We start from the raw sequence: 19052 nt of genomic DNA on the forward strand, positions 1-19052 counted from the left end.
AAATGTTTTGGGTGTGTCAAACAGCCAACACCAATAGTTTCCCTGCCATTTGAAAGGGACCAAAATATCATGGCATTAGCTTGACTGTACTGTATGAATATCATGCATATACCAGAGAATAAAATAGGGCATGGTACACTATGTTAACATTACAAGAACATAATGTATTGCCCCCCCTCCCCCACCCCCAAGAAAATAACAAACATATTTTCTCTCCATTGATTACAAATATTGGCGTATACTCCCTCCGTCCCGAGAAAGCCTGTCCCTCAAATGAATGTATCTAGCTCCAAGTTAGTGCTAGATACACGAGGAACAAGTTTGGGACAAGCTTTTTCGAATGAAGAGCGTATATCATATCTGCAGCAAAATAACATAAGATGGCAGATGTTTTGTGGCAAGTTTATGCAAAACAAAGCTTTAGTATTTGTAGTCATCGCTAAGTGGTCTACGGATCTGGATGTTATTTTCTTTCTGGTATTTGTTGTACTGTCATGATTGAAGCTGAATAGATCGGAAGTTTTCTCGGAAAAAAAAAGGTTGTCCATTCTGTCCGATACTCCCATTTTTTATCCTTTCTTTACAAATGTAAAAAAAGAAGAAAAGAAAAAACACGAGTATCCATCCACCCAGGCGTACACTGAGACAGCCCAACAACAATCAAGGATTTTCACGTTCTGCCTCAGCCCACTGAGGGGCCATTAGGCCAGCTGACACAAAGCAGCTACCGACAGAGCGCTCTACCCCCTCAAAAAAAAAAACAGAGCGCTCTACCATCGTCGTCGAAAGAAAAAAAAAACAAGTAGAGAATGCCACAGCTAGCGGCAGCGGGGGGCAGGGCGATGGGTGAAGCGCGCGGAGACGAAGGATGGGAACTTCTTCCTAATCATCGATACCGGAGTGACAATCCTCCCTCGGCTCTTTTTTCCCCATTCGTCGTTCGCCGTTCAGTCCTAATCCTAATCGTGGTTCAGTCATAATCCTAATCCTAATCCTAATCCAAATCCTAGGAGCAAACGTCGTCAGGCTCACCTCTCAGTACCGTCAATCTTCTCTTCTAGTGGTAGCTTACGAATTGCGATCTAGAAATCCAGTTATCTAGTTTTAGTTCTGCATTAGTTTGTATCCAGTCTTTGGTTTCTAGTATATAAAAAATCTGATATTTTCTCAAAGGAAAATATATTAGTAGTATATAAAAATCCAAAAGTGTGAAAGAGGCCTCCATGATCATGCAATGTCCTCTTTCTTATTACTAGAAAACAAAAAAGGGGGATGCAACTTTCCTTATCATCTGATAACTGGAGTGAGCCACGGCCGAATCATCCCTGATTGACTAGCTAGCAGAAATGTGTCGAGCAAGCTACCAGATAAACAACAATTCTTCCTGAATTGATCGGAGAGACGGTGGTGGGCAGAATCGAATCGGATCCCCGTCAATCAGTGAGGTGGTGACGGATGCACTCATATATTTTTAGATCTAAAATAAATAAACTTAGTGGAGCTCATCATCCACCAATTTCTTAATGAAGCAGAGTCATGATCAAATAATGGCACCAACGGCAAAGGTAGCTGTTGGTAAGTGAGAGCTCCACTAAGTTCAGATCGAATGTATAATGATATGACCAAAGAAACACCTGCAGCCTGACCACTGGATGACTCCTCACTGAGATGAGTGCACGGATATGAAACAAGCGACGGTAGCACTGACGTATTTGCATTGTCGTCGGCGATGAATCATACTCCGAATCCTTGCCCTTTTGTTCCTTACCTACTACCACCACCTTCTTGGCTGCACCCCACCTGAGCCGATTTAGAGAACAAGTTCTTGTTTGCCAGGTCAAAAATGGCGTCTAGAATTATTGGAGACGCAAATGGCATGGCTTTCCTTTTTACTTTTTTATTGCAGCAGACGTGATCAAATCGAACCTGCTTATAGCTATAAAACGAGCCATCAAGTCCACAACATATTGTCTTTTATTGTAAGTATACTTCCACAGAACATTCACCACGCATAAACATCTCAGGCGGCTAGAGCTCGGGACAATCCCAAACGTCGGCGGACATGGAGGCCGCTATCGGTGCGGCGAACTGGCTTGTCGGCAAGGTGCTGAATAAGCTCTCTGATGAGTTGGTGGCCGCGTACGTGGCCAGCTCTGAGCTCGGCCTCAACTCCGAGCAGATCAAAACCAAGCTCAAGTACATGCAAGGGTTGCTGCACGCAGCGCAGGACACGGATGTGAGCAGCAACCCTGGCTTGCAGAGCTTGCTGGAGGACCTGAGCAAGAAGGCCGATGAGGCTGAAGACGCCCTGGACGAGCTCCACTACTTCATGATCCAGGACCAGTTGGACGGCACCCAGGAGGCCGCCCCTGAGCTGGGTGATGGTCTTCGTGGTCATGCTCTCCATGGTCGCCATGCTGCTCGCCATACCATCGGTAACTGGCTTCCATGCTTTTCTTGCTCGCGTACTCAAGCCGAAGTTCCTTCTGCTGCTGCTGTCATCAGTAACCCAGACAAAGCAACCAAGTCTGGTAGTGGCCATGATGGCGGCCATGTTGATAAGTTGTTTTTTGATAGAGTAGCCATGTCCAACAAAATCAAGTCAGTAATGGAGGAAATGAACTCCATATGTGGACCTGTGTCTAACTTGCTCAAAATTGAAAACCATAGTAGCACCGCAGCAAGCACAACTGGCACCCTAAAAAGGCCTCCCACAGGTTCAGTAGTTTCACAAGATAAATTATACGGAAGGAGAGCCATCTTTGAGCAAACTGTAAGTGCGCTCACTGGTAGCACATATCTTGATGAAACCCTTTCTATTCTGCCTTTTGTTGGCCCTGGGGGTATGGGAAAGACAACCTTCACCCAACACTTGTATAATGATAAAAGGGTTGAGGAGCAGTTCACTGTCAGGGTCTGGGTGTGTGTCTCAACTGATTTTGATGTGCTCAACCTCACCCGACAGATCCTTAGATGCATACCTGCAATTGAAAAAGAAGAACACAAGTGTACTGTCGAGACTGCCAATTTAGACCAGCTTCAAAAATCCATTGCCGAGCGACTGAAGTCCAAAAGGTTTTTAATTGTCTTGGATGATATATGGAAATTCAGTAGTGAAGCCGATTGGAAGAACATATTAGCTCCATTCAAAAAGGGGGAAACCAAGGGTAGCATGGTTCTCGTCACAACTCGGTTTCCATCTATAGCTCAATTGGTGAAAACAACGGATCCAGTAGAACTGCATGGTTTGGAGCCTAATGACTTCTTGAAATTCTTTGAAACATGTATATTTGGACATAGCAAACCTGAGCATTATGAAGATGACTTAATTGATATTGCAAGAGATATTGCAAAGAAACTAAAGGGTTCACCACTAGCAGCCAATACGGTTGGTCGATTGTTGAGGAAAAACCTTTCTCGGGAATATTGGATAGGAGTTCTTGAAAGGAATGAGTGGAAAAATGCAAAAAACAATGATGATATTATGCCTTCGCTGAAAATCAGCTATGATTACCTTCCTTTCCTTCTAAAAAAATGTTTTTCGTATTGTGCCCTCTTCCCTGAAGATTATAGGTTCTATAATTTGGAAATTACTAGCTTTTGGAGCGCAATAGGTATCTTAGACTCTAGTTGCCAAGACAATAATAATTACTTAGAAGAACTAGTGGACAATGGTTTTCTCATAAAGGGAGTTGATAGGTCTGGTAATCAATACTATGTGATGCATGATTTATTGCATGAACTATCCCGGAGTGTTTCATCACAAGAATGTGTGAATATAAGCAGTTTAAGTTTTAGTTCTGATGATATCCCACGATCTGTTAAACACCTGTCGATCACCATGAAGAATATATATGATGAATGTTTTGGGGAGGAGATAGGTAAACTGAAGCGCATGATAGACGTTGCAAGTTTGCGTTCTTTGATGATTTTTGGATTACATGGTGCAACAATGGCTAATATTTTAAAAGATACATTTGAAGAAATAAAGGGTCTCCGGGTTCTAATTATAGCAATGAACACTCCCAAATTTTTGCCAAGCTATTTTTCAAACCTTTTCCACCTCCAATTCCTTAAAATTAGATCACCCAGTCACTTAAAGGAAATGACTTTACCTAGCACATTGTCTAGATTTTACCATCTGAAATTCCTGGACCTGAATGGCTGGAGTGGTAGTAACAAGTTGCCTAAAGACATTAGCCGCCTTGTGAATTTACGACATTTTCTTTCTTCCAAAGAACTCCATTCCCATATTCCTGAGGTTGGAAAGATGAAGTGTTTACATGAGCTAAAAGAGTTCAATGTTAAGAAAGAGGGTGTTGGATTTGAACTGAAAGAGCTGGGGGAGTTGAGAGAGCTTGAGGGTAAACTCACTATATGTAATCTTGAAACTGTGGCATCCAAGGGAGAAGCTAGTGAAGCCAGACTGAGGAACAAAAGAAATCTGAAAGAGTTGAGATTAGTATGGGGTACAAAGCACCAGACTGTGAATGATGATGTTCTTGATGGTCTTCAACCACACCCTAATCTGAGGGTGCTTGGCATTATAAATCCTGGTGCTGCTCCTTGTCCTCGATGGTTGTGTGGTGATATTAGCACAGAAAGGTTGGAGTCTCTTCATCTGGAGGGTCTTTCTTGGTGTCCTCTTCCAGCTTTTGAGCAGCTGAGACACCTCGGCAGTCTCACTTTCAAAAATATTGTTGGGATGAGTGTGTTCGGGCCTGGCTTTAGTGGTGTTACAGAAAGAAGCTTCATGCACCTGAAGACACTTGAGTTTACGAATATGCCAAAACTTGTGGAGTGGGTCGGGGAACCTAATAGCCACTTGTTTTCAAGGCTTGAAAGGATCAAGCTTGGAGGTTGTCCCCTTCTCACGCGGTTTCCCTTCTTGGAGTGCCCTGACTGTTTTACTAACCTGTGTAGTTTTTGCATTTTTAACTGCCCTGAACTTTCTCACTTTCCTCCGATGCCTCACAACAACACACTGAGAGATATCTCTGTGAGCAATGCTAGCTCAGGGTTGTTGTATACAGGAAAGGAATTAGCTATCCGAGGGTATGCCGGTGCTTTGTCCTTCCACAATATGGATAAAGTAGAGGTTATGAAAATTATGGGTGTGTCACATATTTTGTTTTCAGACCTCCAAAATCTGAATTCGTTGAGAAGTATACATTTAGAGAAATGCGACGACATATTTTCTGCAGAATTGGATGACAGTGTTGTCCTCCATTCAGTTCAGAATCTTGACATAGATGAATTATGTATTACTGGAGAAATGTTTTCAAAGGTGTTGAAGTGTTTCCCAGCTCTTTCCAAACTTCGCATCTTAAGTTGTAGGAGCCTTGAACTTTTGAGAATGGAGGATGGAGGACTCGCGGACCTCAGAATGCTCCAATCATTTGAAGGAAACAGTTGTGGGAAGCTGTTCTCTCGATTGCCCAAAGGAGAAGTAGGTGGAGGAGCTCATGCCATCAAGCCTTTCCCTGCTTCTCTTACGGAACTTAATATTTTCGTAGAGGCAAGCATGCAATCAATGGGTTTGCTCTCAAACCTCACGTCTCTCACCAGTCTGGGCTTGGAAAATTGTAGAAAATTGACGATGGATGGGTTCAATCCGCACATCACAGTCAACCTCAAGACGTTGGATGTATGTGCTATGAATGATGAACAGGAGAACATGACTATAGCAGGGGATTTGCTGTCAGAGATTGCAAGGAGCAAGTTAATGCATGTGGGTTCATTCCAGCTGGAAAAATTTGTGGTGGATTGTATCTCGGCAGTGCTTACTGGTCCCATCTGTAGCCACCTTGCCGCTACCCTCCACACATTGGTGTTCAGTCATGATCAGGGGGCGACAACCTTCACGGAAGAGCAAGAGAAAGCACTTCAGCTTCTCACCTCCCTCAAACATCTTGAATTTCGAGTTTGCAAAAATCTGCAGTCCCTCCCTCAAGTGTTACGTCTCCTTTCTTATCTAAAGACACTAGTGATCCACGGTTGTAGGAAAATCCAATGCCTGCCGCCCAAGGAGGGCCTTCCCGCTTCACTGGAAAAGCTAGAAGTAAACTTGTGCAGTCCTGAGGTAACTGAGCAAGCCAAGAAATTGAAAGAAAGGGACCTGTGGTTTTCTGTAAAAATATTGGGTACGTGATGCACCCTCAGTCTTAATTTGAGGTGATGCCTCCCCATATGACTAGCTTCTGAGGCCTACAGACTAACATGTTTCAATTCCAGTGTACCCGAGGCCGAGGTAACTGAGCAAACCAGAAGATTGGAAGAAACAGACCCGTGGTTTTATGTACAAATATTGGGTACGTGATGCACCCCCAGTTTTAATTTGAGGTGATGCCTCTCCCATATGCCTGCCTTTGCTTCTTACTAGATCTCAGAGGCTAACATGTTTCAACTGCAGAGTCATTGACGTATCCTCGCCGCTCCCTCTTGAATCTTGGGGTTTCCCTGCCCCTCTCTCTCTCTCTCTCTCTCCCTCTCGACCATCGCCGCCGGTGGGGCGCGAGGGCGTGGTGGAGTGAAACGATGACGGCCACACGGGGGAATGGGGATGATCTGGTCGCCCCTGGCCCTGGTAAATATGTCTCTCTGTCTCTCTTACTATATTACACTTATTTCTGCAACGATATATTACAGTTTCGATGTTGCAGCTACACGATTTCACTTTCGGGCGATATTATCAAGTAGGAATTTGCTAGCTGGAATATCATGGCAATTCATTATGCAATCTTTCTTTTTCAGAACTTTCAGCAGACCCGAATAATTGGAGCATTTGACAGCAGGTTTAACCCTTCTGTTGGTAGCATGATTTCGTTCTGTAAATTGTGCCTCGTCTAGAGAGAACCAACACTTCTGATGGTAGCTTTCTGACAATCCCAATGTTGCAACAATATCAAATAAAAAAGGAGGTAAGAGCCTATCTTCGTACAAAGCTTTCCAATGTTGTGAGCTTTTATTTCTACAGAATAATGTTCTGATTATGATGTTCCTTCTCACAGGAACATCCTGAACGTGTAGGTATATATGTTTCTGATAAACACTATGTGGCATTTGTTCTTCACCGGTCCTTTTGTAATATCAAGTAAAAAAAGGAGGTATGCCACACCATCTTATCTTTGTCGTGTCACATAATATTAGGCGATTGTAATGTTTATTAAAGTTTGGAATATGATCCTAACTTCCACATTATGGAACGCTGTAGGTTCTGTAGTCGACATCCATTGTCCATTTGCCAATTCATTCATGCACTTATTGGTCGAACAAGTATCCAAAAATATATGATGAAGCTTAAGACATGGTATCCTATTCTGTGTTCAGGACTCGGGGGACAAATGCCGCTGCATATCTGTTTTGACATAATGATTTTATATGCTTATGATAGATTTCAGTATATTCAATTCTGCAGTTAACTCATGAAGTGCGATTATTCAGATTCCGCGGAACAATTGCAAGGGCTCTGTCAGTTGGCAAATAATCTGCATTCGGGACAGTTCTTCCATCCAAATAATGATAGCAAAGGAAGATTTTTCCAAGCAGGAACCCCAGAAAGGTTAGTTGTCAGTTCTGTCAGTCAAAAGTGGCAATCCCATGTTCTATATGCTGGCTTATGGGGTTTGCATCACATTGACTTGTCAACTTGGTGTAACTGTCCAGGTTTTCTGCTAATTAAAGTGCAAAGCCAAACCTGAAAGAAGTCATGATTCAAGGTGTTATCATTATTTATTCATGCATGGATGCTCCGGGCGATAGGTAGCATAATCTTATTCATGGAGAGAATTCATCTATTCTTCGTGAAGCAAAACAAAGTGCTTTGCTATACTCCTATGTTTCTCTACTCCCCATGAAATCATCATTGCTTTTATTAATCCAGTTCCTTGTTTTTGTTAGTTCATAAGGAGGAATAGCTATCCAAACATATGCTCTTAAGCTTAGATTGGTGGTATCATATTCTGCGTCCAGGACTCCTTGATCGATGCTGGTACGTCGTACCTGTTTTCACATAATTAACTTCCTCTGCATTGATTTCGATTCAATATGCCAAATCCTGTAAATTGAATCTTTCTGCTGCTAGCTACTAACAACCTAACCTGTCCTGTATGTACTCTTCAGCGGAGTGGCAAACACTTGTATGTGCATACAACAATTCCTCAGTGCCGACGACACGCACCAAAGCCATGGCGTCCCACTCCCCCACGACGCGCTTCCCGCAGCCCTTGAGCCGGTATGCTGCGCTCCACGGTGTGACTTGTGCTGGCATGGCATGGCACTTGCTCCATGAATACCAACCTGATAATCGGCCTCTGGTGTGCCCGCCGGCCCGCTAGCTGTGTGCTCTGCTACTGCTACTCCCTGTAGTCCCAACTCTTACGCCAACCTCGCCATCTTCGACTCTGGTACGTAGGGCATGTGCTCACGTCACTGGAGTAATCTGAGGCCGACACCAAGCTCTCCGAATTGGGCCAATCCACCATGAAGCAAATGAAGGTAAGCCTTACCGATACGTGACATCATTTCTTGTGCTTTCCGATGAAATCAGTGCCTTAATTTGAGTTCTTTTCATCTATATTCAGTGCCTGCAGTAGGAAGAGCTACTCCCTCCATTGCCTGTAATTTTATCTTTGACTCCGGCACCGCCTGGCCACACATTGCCTGTGTAATTTGTGGTCTACACCGAGGGGCCCGTCCATCTCTTTTGCGTGGCCATCCTCCACACCCTGGTGCTTTGTGCAAGCAGCTGCTAGCACATGCTAATTTAGCTCCAACGGCGTGACATGGTATACCTTCAGTGCAACCCTTACATGAACGAGACTTGGCGCCGCCGAGCTAATCATACGGTGCAACGGTTCATCGTGTAGATCTAGACACTAAATAGAGTATGTATTATGTAGGTCACACCGAGACGCGAGAAAAATGTTTAGAACGTGTTGACAACACAAAGACATCAAGGAATGTGTCTCGTTTGAACGGCTTGGCTAATCTTACAGATGAATGTAGACAAACAGGATACTAGTCGCTATCCATCACAGCTTCTAGCTCTTGTTGGTGGTGGTGGCAAGCAAACAAAAGAGAAGATGACCCAAGTCTTTGGCAGCTATTTGCTTGACGTAACATTCTGAGTTAATAAAAAAGTCGTTGGCAGCTAGCTTAGCACAGCTACTTCATTGTACAGTATTAGGTACAGCTCATTAGCTCGATGAAAAGATTTTAGTATACTTAATTAGTTACCCCTATAGATTATCGATCGACTTTGCTAATTCAGCCATGTGTCGCGCTTGCATCATACCACTAGTAGAAAAAGGGCCTAATGTGAAGCTCATTAGTTCCAACGGCTAGGCGGGCGGCGCTCATTAGTACCGGTTTGTGCCACGAACCGGTACTAAGGAGGCCAACCGGTACTAAAGGGCTGCACTGCCACCCTCAGTGCACAATATTTAGTCCCACCTCGCTAGTTGAGAGGAGCTCGCACCGGTTTATAAGCCCCGCCGCGGCTACCGTGTCGAGCTCCTCTCCAAGCAGGCCTTTGTGGGCCTATTGCAAGTCTTCTGCCCTGTGGGGCCTACTGGGCCGTACGGGCCTGCATCCTGGCCCAACTAGAGGTTGGGTTTCTAGTCGTATGCAGGCCGCGCCGGCCCAGTGGGCGGGCTGTTTTTGCTTTATTTCAAAAAAAAGTTCAAAAAAAAGGTCCCCCAGACCACGGCGCGCCTCGTGCCATGTGGTGGGCCTTTGGTCCCGGTTCGTGTTGAATCGGGACTAAAGGAGGGGGGCCTTTAGTCCCCACCCTTTAGTGCCGGTTTCAGAACCGGTACTAAAGGTCCTTACGAACCGGTACTAAAAGTCGTTTTTCTACTTGTGTACTATGATGGAGCGGGACATTGATCCTCAAGCACAGTTAATTAGCAGTATTAATTAATTAGGACAACTAATGTTAATTAAAAACGAAAGGGGATGTACTAGCTCAAATGGTAGAGCACTTAATCGGCATTTAAGAGGCAGGGGGGTCGATACCTCCCATCTCCAATTCTTTTATTTTGTTGGCGATCGTTTCGACGCTACATGGCCTGTTCCTCGGGTCATTATTGGGCGTTGAAACTAAAAAAACAACACCCTAAGAGCATCTACAGCCGCGATGAGCAAATCCGACCCCTCAAACGCGTCCACGGACAGTGATCGGTCACGTCTCAAATAATGCATTCCACATTTGGATATATCAAATTAGAAACCTCAAATCGATATTATTACATGCAACGCAACGATGTTCTCGTCGGACGAGGTCCATGGTGCGTCCCGATGCTCGACGCGCCAACGGAGACCACACCGCCTCCAGCGAGGCAGCGTCGGATCCGTGCGCCATTTGGGCGGACGCAATGGATTCCCGACGGAAGGAATCCGAGCACTGTCGGGCATGGGCCTCCTCCCGAGAGCGGAGAGCGCAAGCCGGTCGGCCAGCTCCTCCTTGGGGGCGCGTGGGATGAGCTCGGGGTTGATGGATCTAGAGGTGAAGGATTCGGATCTGCCGCCCGCCATGCCAAAGACGGCCGGAAATCGCCAGAGGTGAGCTTGAGTAGCGGAGGGAGTGGAGTCGAGAGGAGTGTGACGTGCCTAGGGTTAGGTCCTGTGAGTGGATGGGGATGAATATATGTGGGGTTGGATGGGCCAGCGTGGGCCGGGTCCGACGTGGCGGGCGCGCTCGGGCGCCCCCGTATCTGCCCCATATTTGGGCTGGATATGAGGGGTGCCTCTCGGCTTGTGCGTTTCAGGTCAATTTAAGGCGTCCGCCTGGATCGAAATTTCGTGGCCGGTCAGATCGGGCAGGTCGCCCGGGCGTTTGAGGAGGGTTTGGCGCGCGCGGCTGTAAATGCTCTAAAGACGCAATGGAATGTAAGAACATTGGGCCATCACTGGCATGGACTTAATCGCGGCTAATTATCACTCACACCAAAAAAAAAACACTAACCATCACTGTCTGTTTTCATGATATAAATCGTGTCTAATTCAAATGTTAATTATTGAGATCGCTTTTATAAACATCGAAGGTGATGGAACTCAATGCCGTGGATCTCCAAAAAGTAGCAACATTTCTTCAATATATCCAAATGAATCGTTGATTGTCAAAAAATAATAATATCCAAGTGAGTCATTGATTGTCAAAAAAAAGAGAAAAATTCCAAGTGAGTCGCCAGTCGGTCGTATCTGACTCTTGCCCACTTTGCAACTCAAGAACAGTTGGTCTTGTGTTTTTAGTCTTCACAGCTTGGTGGCAGGGTGCCATAGGAATGGCAGTGTTTCCAGTGGCAAAGCAGAGCTAAGAGCAACAGTTCGATAATCAAACTATTATACGATACCAAGAAGATCGACAACACATCGACTCGTCCTGGGTTTTCAACTAGACTAAACATATAGAACTTCTCGGGGAACATATTTTTTTATTTTTGAAAAGGGGGTTTGCCCCGGCCTCTGCATCAGAAAGATGCATACGGCCATATTATTAAAAAGCAAAAGTTTCGACAAAAGTCTCGTAGTCTCAAATAAAAGAAACAGGTGCTCAACAAAGAGCACGAACGCAAAAGCAGGACAGCCACAACCGGCAGGCAAGAGACAGATAGGAAACTAAACACCTATCCTATTACATGACCGCCATCCAAACCGGTTGAAGATAGTCCGCGCTACCGTCTCCCATCGGATAGATCCAGTAACCAAATGCTCCCTGACCTCCGTCGGAGTGAGTAGCGATCACATACGGACAAACGTAGTGGCCCTGAAGATAACCTGCAAGAAGTGAATATCTGTTGTTCTGTTAAAAATCAAATCATTTCTGCAGTTCCAAATTGCCTATAGTAAAGCACATACTCCTACACGGATATGTCTCGCTATTACTACGTCAATCCCATCTAGCCACGTCCCAAATAACGTATTGATGGAATTCGGAGGAGTTATATTAAACACTATGTGGACCGACCTCCACAAAATCGTTGCCAAAGGGCAATTAAGAAAGAGGTGTCTGATTGATTCATCACTATCACAAAAACTACTTCTTTTAGAGCCCGTTCAGTTTCGCTTCGCCAAATTGTCTTTAGTTAAGATAACCTGTTTGTGGACAAACCACATAAACACTTTAATTTTTAAAGGCACTTTGACTTTCCAAACATGTTTCGAACTAGGAATAAAGCTAGTGTTGATAATATCCAAATACATGGATTTAACCGAAAACTCCCCATTCTTAGCTAGTTTCCAGCATAGCTGATCTGGCTGTTGAGAAAGTTGGACGTCCATCAATCTTCTCACAAGATGGAGCCAAGTTTACCAACGGTTTCCCACTAGCGTCCTCCTGAATTGAATATTTAGAGGATTTGACTGTAGTACTATTGCAACGTACGCATCTCTTCGCCAAACAATATTATAAAGAGAAGGATATTGGATGGCAAGGGGCGTCTCCCCTAGCCATGTATCCTCCCAAAATCTTGTGGAAGTACCATTTCCAACTACAAATTGTGTCCTATTGAAAAATGCTGCTTTCACTCGCATGAGTCCTTTCCAAAAAGGCGAGTCAGTCGGTCTTACCGTCACCTGGGACAAGGTTTCGGACTGTAGGTACTTATTACGAAGAATCTGTGCCCACGTGTCATCCGTCTCTACAGATAACTTATACAACCATTTGCTGAGAAAACATTTGTTCTTCACCTCTAAATTTTCAATGCTTAGACCCCCTTGGTCTTTCAGCCTACAAATGATATCCCACTTAGTGAGTCTGTATTTTCTTTTTAACTCATCGCTCTGCCAGAAGAAGTGCGATCGATAGAAGTCTAGCCTTTTCCGTACTCCAACTGGTACTTCGAAAAAAGACAATAAAAACATAGACATACTTATGAGAACCGAGTGAATCAGAATCAATCATCATCCGTATGACATAAGTTTACCCTTCCAGCAACTAAGTTTTTTCTCAAATCGATCTTCAATGCACTTCCATTCTTTGTTAGAAAGCTTGCGATGGTGGATTGGTATACCCAAATACGTGAAAGGGTAGCGATCCCAATTCGCACCCGAACAATTTTTTGTAAGCTTGTTGTTCTTCTTTGGCTCTTCCAAAGCAAAACAATTCACTTTTGTGGAAGTTGATCTTCAACCCCGACAATTGTTCGAACAAGCATAAAACCAGCTTCATGTTTCTAGCTTTAGCCAAATCGTGCTCCATGAAGATGATAGTATCATCAGCGTACTGTAGGATAGATACTCCCCCTTCAACTAAATGCGGGGCTAGGCTACCTACCTGACCATCATCCTTGGCCCTTCCTATTAGGATTGTCAACATGTCAACGACAATGTTAAACAGAATCGGCGACATAGGATCTCCTTGTCGCAAACCCTTGTGTGTTTGGAAATAATGACTATGTCATCATTAACCCTGATTCCAACACTCTTTTTGCGTGAACGAATCCACCTGGTCTCTCTAGGCCTGATCAAATCCTTTCATAAGCAAAGCCTGCTGAAGAAATGGCCACTTTACCTTGTCGTACGCTTTCTCAAAATCCACTTTGAAAACCACCCCATCTAGTTTTTTCGTGTGGATTTCATGGAGCATTACATGCAGAACCACAACCCCTTCTAGGATGTTTCTGTCCGGCATGAAAGCAGATTGGGACGGCTGCACCATGGAATGCGCAATCTGAGTAAGCCTATTAGTCCCAACTTTGGTGAAGATTTTAAAGCTAACATTAAGAAGACAGATCGGCCTAAATTGCTCAATCCTCACAGCCTCTGTTTTCTTAGGAAGCAAAGTGATAGTGCCGAAATTCAAGTGAAACAGCTGCAACTGACCCAGGAAAAGGTCCTAGAACATCGGAAGCAAGTCCCCCTTAATGATGTGCCAACACTTTTTATAAAACTCCGCCGGAAAACCATCCGGTCCTGGAGCTTTATTATTTTTCATTTGGGAAATTGCTTCAAACACCTCTTTCTCCGAAAATGGGGCAGTCAAAATATCATTTTCATCAACTGCGAGCTGAGGAACATCCTCAACCCTTGACTCATCCAAAGAAACAAAATTGTCCTCCGGAGGCCCAAACAGCTGCTTGTAGTAATTAGTGATATATGCCTTTAGGTTCTCCTGCCCTAAAATCATTCCCTCATCTTGCACAAGCTGAAAGATCCTCTTCTTTCGGTGCTTGCCATTCGCAATCATGTGGAAGAATTGTGTGTTATCATCCCCTTGGACGATTTTGCGCGCTTTAGCTCGCAGTGCCCATTTCAATTCCTCCTCACGGAGCAGTTCTTTCAATCTTAACTCCGCCTCCACTTTAGTTTCCAGCTCGCTATTATCTAAGATGGAGGACTCAGCTTTTAAATCTAGGGATTGAATAAGCAAAAGGAGCCTTTCCTTCTCAGCCTTATAAATCCCACTCAGATGTTTAGCCCAACCCTGCAAGAACTGCCTTAGATGCCTGATTTTATTTTGCCAACGCTCAACATTCGTTCTCCCTCCTGAATCTTTAGCCCATTCTCTTGCTATTAGATCCAGAAACCCTTCTCTTTCAAACCATGCTGATTCGAAAGAGAGCGAACTCTTGTTCCCCACATGCGTGGCCTCTCCCGACTCCACCAACAATGGGGTATGATCGGAGATTGCGCGAGAGAGCGCTTGGACCGTCACTAGGGGAAACTTTTGTTCCCATTCAACGCTCGCAAGGACCCGATCCGGCTTCTCAAAAGTTGGGACCGGTAATGTGTTAGCCCAAGTGAACTTTCTACCAGAAAGCTCAATCTCTCGAATGTCTAAGCTTTCAATAATTGTGTTAAACATAAACGACCATCTGCCGTCAAAGTTATCATTGTTTTTTTCCTCCCGTCTACGGATAATGTTAAAGTCACCCCAATCAGAATTGGGAGGTGGTCGTTGCCACAAATTCGGACTAAATCCGCCAAAAAGTCGGGTTTGAGTTCAGGTTGCGCGGCACCATGTACCGCCACCAAAGCCCAATTAAATCCATCGGCCTTTGACCGAACCCGAAACTTAACCGCAAAGTCTCCCATAACCACATTCCTAACTTCCAAAGAGTCGCATTTAACCCCAAGTAAAATCCCACCGAATCTTCCTCTTGGAGGTAGACAATGCCAATAAAAGTCAACTCCTCCCGATAGAGTACTAAGGAACTGGGGGGTGAAATTGTCCCTTCCAGTTTCTTGAAAGGGCAATAAAATCCAATTTGTGATCTATAGAAGCATCAGCTAGAAATCTTCTTTTAGCCAAGTCCTTAAGACCTCCGCTATTCCAAAAAATTCCTTTCATATTTCATCATGAAATTTTTTTAGTGGTTCGGATCCTAGCACTTCTACGCACGGCCGACGCCGGATAAATCCTATGATTCCACTTGCGCTTCGGTTTGTTTTGGTCCTCTACCCGGTCCTCACGACCGAGCTCGGAGTACACATCCACCTGTTAGGGAACGCAGTAATTTGGAAAAAATTCCTACGCACACGCAAGATCATGGTGATGCATAGCAACGAGAGGGGAGAGTGTCGTCCACGTACCCTCGTAGACCGTAAGCGGAAGCGTTATGACAACGCGGTTGATGTAGTCGTACGTCTTCACGGCCCGACCGATCCTAGTACCGAACGTACGGCACCTCCGCCATCTGCACACGTTCAGCTCGGTGATGTCCCACGAGCTCACGATCCAGTAGAGCTTCGCAGGAGAATTCCGTCAGCACGACGGCGTGAAGATGGTGATGATGAAGTTAGCGCCGCAGGGCTTCGCCTAAGCACCGCTATGATATGACCGAGGTGGATTATGGTGGAGGGGGGCACCGCACACGGCTAAAAGATCAATGATCAATTGTTGTGTCTCCAAGGGGTGCCCCCCTCCCCGTATATAAAGGGGTGGAGGAGGGGGAGGGGGCCGGCCTCCTATGGCGCGCCCCATGAGGAGTCATACTCCCACCGGATATATCCAAACATAGTCATCCAATATATTGATCTTTATGTCTCGACCATTTCGAGACTCCTCGTCATGTCCGTGATCATATCCGGGACTCCGAACTACCTTCGGTACATCAAAACACATAAACTCATAATACCCATCGTCACAGAACGTTAAGCGTGCAGACCCTACGGGTTCGAGAACTATGTAGACATGACCGAGACTCATCTCCGGTCAATAACCAATAGCGGAACCTGGATGCTCATATTGGTTCCTACATATTCTACGAAGATCTTTATCAGTCAAACCGCACAACACTATACGTTGTTCCCTTTGTCATCGGTATGTCACTTGCCCGAGATTCGATCGTCGGTATCTCAATACCTAGTTCAATCTCGTTACCAACAAGTCTCTTTACTCGTTTCATAATGCATCATCCCGCAACTAACTCATTAGTTACAATGCTTGCAAGGCATATAGTGATGTGAATTACCGAGAGGGCCCAGTGATACCTCTCCGACAATCGGAGTGACAAATCCTAATCTTGATCTATGCCAACTCAACAAGTACCGTCGGAGACACCTGTAGAGCACCTTTATAATCACCCAGTTACGTTGTAACATTTGGTGGCACACAAAGTGATCCTCCAGTATTCGGGAGTTGCATAATCTCATAGTCATAGGAACATGTATAAGTCATGAAGAAAGCAATAGCAATATACTAAACGATCATGTGCTAAGCTAACGGAATGGGTCAAGTCAATCACATCATTCTCTAATGATGTGATCCCGTTAATCAAATGATAACTCATGTCTATGGTTAGGAAACTTAACCATCTTTGATTCAACGAGCTAGTCAAGTAGAGGCATACTAGTGACACATTGTTTTGTCTATGTATCCACACATGTATCAAATTTCCGGTTAATACAATTCTAGCATGAATAATAAACATTTATCATGATATAAGGAAATATAAATAATCACTTTATTATTGCCTCTACGGCATATTTCCTTCACCACCTGGGAAGCAACCATACTGGAATCCCTTGGGGAATTAACGTATTCCTCCTCCTCGTTATCAGGAAGAGAAGGTGCCATATCCGCACATAAGCTATCAAGCACATTGACCCCCAAAGCATGTACATCAGAATCGTTCATAGGTTTAACAACCGCTAGGTTTCTAATCATATCTAAAGCGCGCTCCGCTTCAAGATCCAAAAGATCACTAACGGACTTAGAAACTTCAAAGTCGTTACTACCCAGAGACACTCTCAACTGATTTGTGTTATGAATAATCTCATCATTAGAGAAATGCAAGATAGAATTGGAAGTGTTGACTGACATACCAGTAGTGATCTCAATATCGCGAAGGTTGGCCGCCCGCATGCTCGGGGAACATATTGAGTGATTCTATTTAGTGTGGATCAGCAGTTGTCAGTTGACGCCACATTGCCCCAAGGCGTCGGCCTTCGAGGCATCAAGGGGTAGATCTTCATTCACACGATATCTAAGGAAAGTTGATCCGACTCCGAATCCCGACTCTGACTACCTTGACGCCATCCAACTCCAAGGACGTCCTCACCGTCCGGCCACATCCACCTCACCCGAGCTCCAGCCTCTGCTGGCCTCGCCACGGCTCTGCTCGCATGTTGTTGCTGCATCCATCACCTGAGGCCAATTCTTAAGTACTCCCTCCGTTCCTAAATATTTGTCTTTCTAGAGATTTCAACAAGTGACTACATACGGAGCAAAATAAGTGAATCTATACTCTAAAATATGTTTATATACATCTGTATGTGTAGTCCATTTGAAATCTCTAAAAAGACAAATATTTTGGAACGGAGGGAGTAGTTGCAACACAATAATTATTTTTTCCTAAGCATGCAACTCTTTCATATCAACAAATCAAGCATGTATGCCATGTCATCAGCTTGCCATTTCTCTACCGATTTTTTTCCTATGCATGCAGCCTTTCCACATCAACAAATCATGCATGCATGTCTACACTATCATCTACTTCATAATCAATCCAATATTCACGGCATTAGTTTAGTTATATACATATCTCCAGCCTAATTATTTTTAGTAATGTTTCTGTGGCAACATCGTGGGCTATCTTCTAGTTAAAAATATATACAAACTATTTCTCATTTTCACCACTGAAACAGTCTTGGATAGGCAAGAGCATTGAGTTAGTGTGTTTTCCGTTGAGCTGGATTATTCTTTCAGTGGTTTTTTCTTTTTCTTTTTTGAGAATCATTCTTTCAGTGGGTTAGGATGGAGTTCAAATCACACCAAACCCAAGAGTAAGCTGGATCATAAGTCCTAGAATGGAGGCCCATCACGTATCCACTTTTCCGAAAGTCCTTCCTCTCTGTTTCTCAAAAAAAAAACCATAGTGGAGCCCTCTCGGCTGAGCTTAACAGCGTTTGCGTCGCCGGCGGTCGGCGTGGCCACCGTGGGGGCAGGAGGACACTACTAGAAAAACGGCTATAGCTAATATGGACATTAATGACGCACCTTGCATATGGCGCACCAGATATAGGTGCGCCATTAATGGCCATATTACTAATGACGCACCTGGTGTGTGGTGCGCCATTACTAGTTTTGTCCTGGCCCACACCCTTCTCAGACTTAGCAGTGGCGCACCAAGGGAAAGTGCGTCATTACTAGTTTTAACTAGTAATGGCGCATCACACCCACGGCGCGCAACTACTAACAATTTTTTTAATTTTTTTTTAAACTAGTAATGGCGCACCACATACCAGGTGCGCCATTAGTAACCCTGGTTACCAATAGCGCATTCTTAGGAGGTGCGCCATTGGTAACCTGAGAGCAGCTAGATATTTTTGACAGCCACCTACCACACTTCACTTTTCCCACTTCATTCTCTCTACCTCTACCAAGCTTGGGCTCGGCTGCCTCCTTCTCCTCACCTCATTTGCACCATAGATTCACCCAAATTAAGTGGTTAAATTTCCTTTTTTTTGATAGGTAAGTAAGGGGAAAGCTTTCTTTATGTTCTAGACCTACTTTTTTCTCCCTCCAACAACGTACACACTTTTTATGGCCCAGATCTACGTATTTTGTTGTGTTGCATATGTTTGTGTTTGCAGGTACCGGTATTTGA

At 44.5% G+C, this 19052-nt stretch overlaps 1 protein-coding gene across 12 annotated transcripts; it reads left to right on the forward strand.

Moving 5' to 3' along the window:
- Positions 1 to 1963: 1963 nt before the first annotated feature.
- Positions 1964 to 9164, forward strand: LOC109739853 (putative disease resistance protein RGA4). Of its 12 annotated transcripts, none has more exons than XM_073502665.1 (11): positions 1964 to 6143; positions 6235 to 6342; positions 6413 to 6586; positions 6754 to 6920; positions 7011 to 7106; positions 7214 to 7309; positions 7444 to 7561; positions 7666 to 7761; positions 7900 to 7990; positions 8122 to 8496; positions 8583 to 9164. In XM_073502665.1, exons 1-2 carry the CDS (start codon positions 2063 to 2065, stop codon positions 6252 to 6254), a joined length of 4101 nt encoding a protein of 1366 aa, XP_073358766.1. In that variant the 5' UTR covers positions 1964 to 2062; the 3' UTR covers positions 6255 to 6342; positions 6413 to 6586; positions 6754 to 6920; positions 7011 to 7106; positions 7214 to 7309; positions 7444 to 7561; positions 7666 to 7761; positions 7900 to 7990; positions 8122 to 8496; positions 8583 to 9164. The 12 variants fall into 12 exon arrangements, with proteins under 12 accessions (XP_073358766.1, XP_073358767.1, XP_073358765.1 ...); XM_073502666.1 differs by having other exon boundaries at positions 1974 to 6143; positions 7418 to 7561; XM_073502664.1 differs by having other exon boundaries at positions 1974 to 6143; positions 6235 to 6311; positions 7418 to 7561; positions 7666 to 7817.
- Positions 9165 to 19052: the final 9888 nt, after the last annotated feature.

The sequence above is a fragment of the Aegilops tauschii genome, chromosome 6 (assembly GCF_002575655.3).
Source record: "Aegilops tauschii subsp. strangulata cultivar AL8/78 chromosome 6, Aet v6.0, whole genome shotgun sequence".
Taxonomy (NCBI): domain Eukaryota; kingdom Viridiplantae; phylum Streptophyta; class Magnoliopsida; order Poales; family Poaceae; genus Aegilops; species Aegilops tauschii.

Excerpts from the sequence above, each read along its gene's own strand:
- LOC109739853 (XM_073502665.1), top strand. The coding sequence starts at position 2,063 with ATGGAGGCCGCTATCGGTGCGGCGAACTGGCTTGTCGGCAAGGTGCTG. Across the intron at positions 6,144-6,234 it reads GTTTTCTGTAAAAATATTGG|TGTACCCGAGGCCGAGGTAA; the intron begins GTACGTGATGCA and ends TTTCAATTCCAG.